General features: G+C 33.4%; 1 protein-coding gene across 1 annotated transcript; it reads right to left on the minus strand.

The window, feature by feature from the left end:
• Positions 1–1,867: 1,867 nt before the first annotated feature.
• Positions 1,868–2,710, minus strand: LOC142239013 (glutathione S-transferase 1-like). Its single transcript, XM_075310781.1, has one exon. The coding sequence runs from the start codon at positions 2,682–2,684 to the stop codon at positions 2,013–2,015; it is 672 nt and encodes a 223-aa protein (XP_075166896.1). The 5' UTR covers positions 2,685–2,710; the 3' UTR covers positions 1,868–2,012.
• Positions 2,711–4,028: the final 1,318 nt, after the last annotated feature.

Raw genomic sequence — 4,028 nt, forward strand, 5'->3', positions numbered from 1 at the left:
CAGGGTATAGCAGGCGCACTGATCATGAAAATTGCTTCAAACTGAAAGTAAAAGTTCCAAATTTTACTCATCGTATTTAAATAAATGCGGAAGAATCTACAGATTTAAGATTTTAAATCAAGGCGTAATTTCAACATATACACGATATGTTTATATTTTCTCTAAAACTCAAACAAAATTGGTTCTCATAAATCCAGAATCTTATCTGGTCTTCATAGGTAGAATCTTTAAAGTTTGTCTTCGGGAGCTGGCTCGTTTGGGAGAAGATTTGTCACCAAACCCCCTACAATTCTATATATTATCAAGTAACCCACTACGACGAAGAGATTTCATAGTAAACTATTAGACTTGATTCATGGTGGTGGGTATTTAAAATTCGGCCCGGCCGAATTTACTGTTTTATATACTTGTTTTCAATTACACTTTCCTTTTTCGTGTTCACATAAAACCACGTACCACTTCTGAATAAATAAATTAACACAAAACACAGTAATTCCGTATTCTCCGTCCATTTCAAGCAACAATCAACACGTGACTGATGCGCAAAATGAAAATCTTGTGTACCTACTCAATGTTTTTATAAAATTATTTTCGCTTCAAAAAAGTTAAAAAATTAAATGGTCACGAAAAAATGTAAAATGGCCTTTATGGTCATGTAATGGTTCTAAAGGGTGATTCTTTTGAGGTTAGGATTTTCATGCATTAGTATTTGACAGATCACGTGGGATTTCAGACATGGTGTCAAAGAGAAAGATGCTCAGTATGCTTTGACATTTCATCATGAATAGACTTACTAACGAGCAACGCTTGCAAATCATTGAATTTTATTACCAAAATCAGTGTTCGGTTCATTTCATCATTGAATTTTATTACCAAAATCAGTGTTCGGTTCATTTCTGGTTGAATGGCTACGTAAATAAGCAAAATTGCCGCATTTGGAGTGAAGAGCAACCAGAAGCCGTTCAAGAACTGCCCATGCATCCCGAAAAATGCACTGTTTGGTGTGGTTTGTACGCTGGTGGAATCATTGGACCGTATTTTTTCAAAGATGCTGTTGGACGCAACGTTACGGTGAATGGCGATCGCTATCGTTCGATGCTAACAAACTTTTTGTTGCCAAAAATGGAAGAACTGAACTTGGTTGACATGTGGTTTCAACAAGATGGCGCTACATGCCACACAGCTCGCGATTCTATGGCCATTTTGAGGGAAAACTTCGGAGAACAATTCATCTCAAGAAATGGACCGGTAAGTTGGCCACCAAGATCATGCGATTTGACGCCTTTAGACTATTTTTTGTGGGGCTACGTCAAGTCTAAAGTCTACAGAAATAAGCCAGCAACTATTCCAGCTTTGGAAGACAACATTTCCGAAGAAATTCGGGCTATTCCGGCCGAAATGCTCGAAAAAGTTGCCCAAAATTGGACTTTCCGAATGGACCACCTAAGACGCAGCCGCGGTCAACATTTAAATGAAATTATCTTCAAAAAGTAAATGTCATGGACCAATCTAACGTTTCAAATAAAGAACCGATGAGATTTTGCAAATTTTATGCGTTTTTTTTTTAAAAAAAAGTTATCAAGCTCTTAACAAATCACCCTTTAGAAATGTCTATACCTAACCTATAAAAATTCTTTTTTCCCTGCAAAACAAGTCGAAAAATTGAATGGTCAGGTACATGATTTTCCTGGTCATGTAATGGTCTCAAATTCTATCATTTAAATAAGAGAATATGTTTGCGGCATTTGAGAATCATTTACATTTACACATTTCTCTGCTCGAAAATTATTTTTACAAAGACAAAATACATACATTATTTTCGCAACAGATAAGTATTAAATGGATGCGGCAACCATGTCCAAACATGTTTTTTTCTGTGCGTGTAGATATTGTTTATTGCAGTACTTCACAAAATATTTCTTAATACATTTAAACGAAATGTTAAAAATGTCCCTTTTTCAGTTGGCTCCGCATAATAATCCAGTAATTCCATGCACCTGTACCTCTCTCGATTAAGGCACAATGATAATCGATTTTGACTTAATCATTGATAGTAATAACGTAGCTCCTTTGCCATTGGCATCCTCATAATAAGGAAGCGATTCCATGCGCCTCATCCAATCAATTAATTTCGGATATTTCGATCCATCGATTTCGAGGAAACCAACCAAAGATGTAATTGTTGAAATTATGCTAAAGTCAGCAATGGTCAAGTGGTCTCCAGCCATAAATATTCCATCCTTGAGAAAAGTTTCAAGAAATTCATAAATTTCTACAATATTATCGATTTTTTCTTTCGGAATATGACATTGATTCTTGAACAACAAAGGAAATGTTATGTTCCGTAGACCATTCTGGAACATAACACCCGTCTCAAAATGTAAACGCTGATCGACAACAGATCGTTTTATTAGATCTTTGGGATATAAAGAATCATCATCGTTGCCATACTTGCTAACCAAATAAGCCATAATGGCGTGAGAATCCCATATAATATGACCATCATCCTCCAGAGTTGGTACTGTGTGTTGAGGATTTTTCTTCAGATATTCTTCTTTATAATTTTCATTTTCCAAAATATTAACAATTTTATATTCAAATGGTAACTTCAGGGCTTTCAATGTTAATAAGCAAGCTCGTACTGGTGGACTAACGTCTATTCCATATAGTACAAGTTTTCCCATTTTAGAAGAAAGTCAGCAGTGTTTTCAATGAAATTTTAACAGTGACTAACAAATATGTTTTCTTAAATTCGGACTTTTATTATGGTTTTCACAAATTGAGATAACCACCACCTTTGTCAAATAGGGTCAAAGTTTAAACCAATTTAGAATTTCTGATAAAGCAATAATCACAAACCACAGTGAGTTAAAGCGACTAAAATATTGTTATTTATTTTATTAATAGATTTTATTGATATACAATAGAATTTTAATGCAGATTACAACCTTTTGTACAAAAATCCTACATCTCGCAAAGCAAGGCATAGCTGTTTGCCTTATATACATTTGCCTTAAATAGATTTCTCTTCTTCAAATGTAAGTCTTAATTATATTCATTCAATATAAAGTTTCTGTACTTGAAACATATATTAATGTACTTATATAAAAATCCGTGCCATCTGGTATATTTGTTACCTTGTATTCACTGAGTGTGTATTCACGTAAGTATATTTTTCGATAATCCATAAATATTGGACATATGCCGATGAAGTGGAAGGTATTCTCAGGGAGAACAAAGTTATAGATAGTTCCTATCCCATCCATGACCTTGATGATTAAACTTTGTAGATTCATAACAAAATCGCTGAGTAAAGGTACACAGAAACAAATTTCCCGAAAATTTTTCCAATTAAAAGCTTAATTGATTTTTAAAAAATATTCAATTAAAAATTTAATTGATTCAACAAATTTGTTAATTGAAACAAAAATCAATCACAAAAATTAATAGTATCAATTAATTTTTTAATTAGATCAATTAATTATTTAATTGACTCTCAATTAATTTTTTAATTGATACTATCATTTCTGTGATTGAAGACATTTCAATTAAAAATTAATTGGATCAATTAATTTCGTGATTGAAAACAAAAAATATTTTTTTGTGTGTATATTCAAGTTTGCTGTATAAATCATGAAATTGAGAATTTGTTGCGCAATCGGAAAAGTCAGATATTTTCCTTTTCGATAAATTATCGTGAATCTGACGTTCATACAAACATAAGGGGGTTGTTGTATCCGAAATAGAGAGTTGTATCGAGCTGCAAAGTTTCATCCATTCTCTTGCCCAATCACCAAGTTCAATTATTCTTTCCGCTAGTATACGTGGCAATCTCTTGGGATCGAGTCACAGTCACGGTTGCCAAAAATTGGTAGAATCCTCCCAAAAAAGGTAGATTTTGTACTGTTTGGAAGATTGATAGAAGATTGTGGAACAATCCTCTTGCAGCAAAACTATCAACCAACTATCAGAATAAACCCAACACTATAGTGTTGGGTTTAATGAACTTTTTTTATATAAGTAGAGGA

This window comes from Haematobia irritans, chromosome 1, assembly GCF_050003625.1.
Source record: "Haematobia irritans isolate KBUSLIRL chromosome 1, ASM5000362v1, whole genome shotgun sequence".
In the NCBI taxonomy this organism is placed as follows: Eukaryota; Metazoa; Arthropoda; class Insecta; order Diptera; family Muscidae; genus Haematobia; species Haematobia irritans.

What these genes read in the sequence shown, in the direction of transcription:
- LOC142239013 (XM_075310781.1), bottom strand. Translation starts at nt 2,684, where the DNA reads ATGGGAAAACTTGTACTATATGGAATAGACGTTAGTCCACCAGTACGA.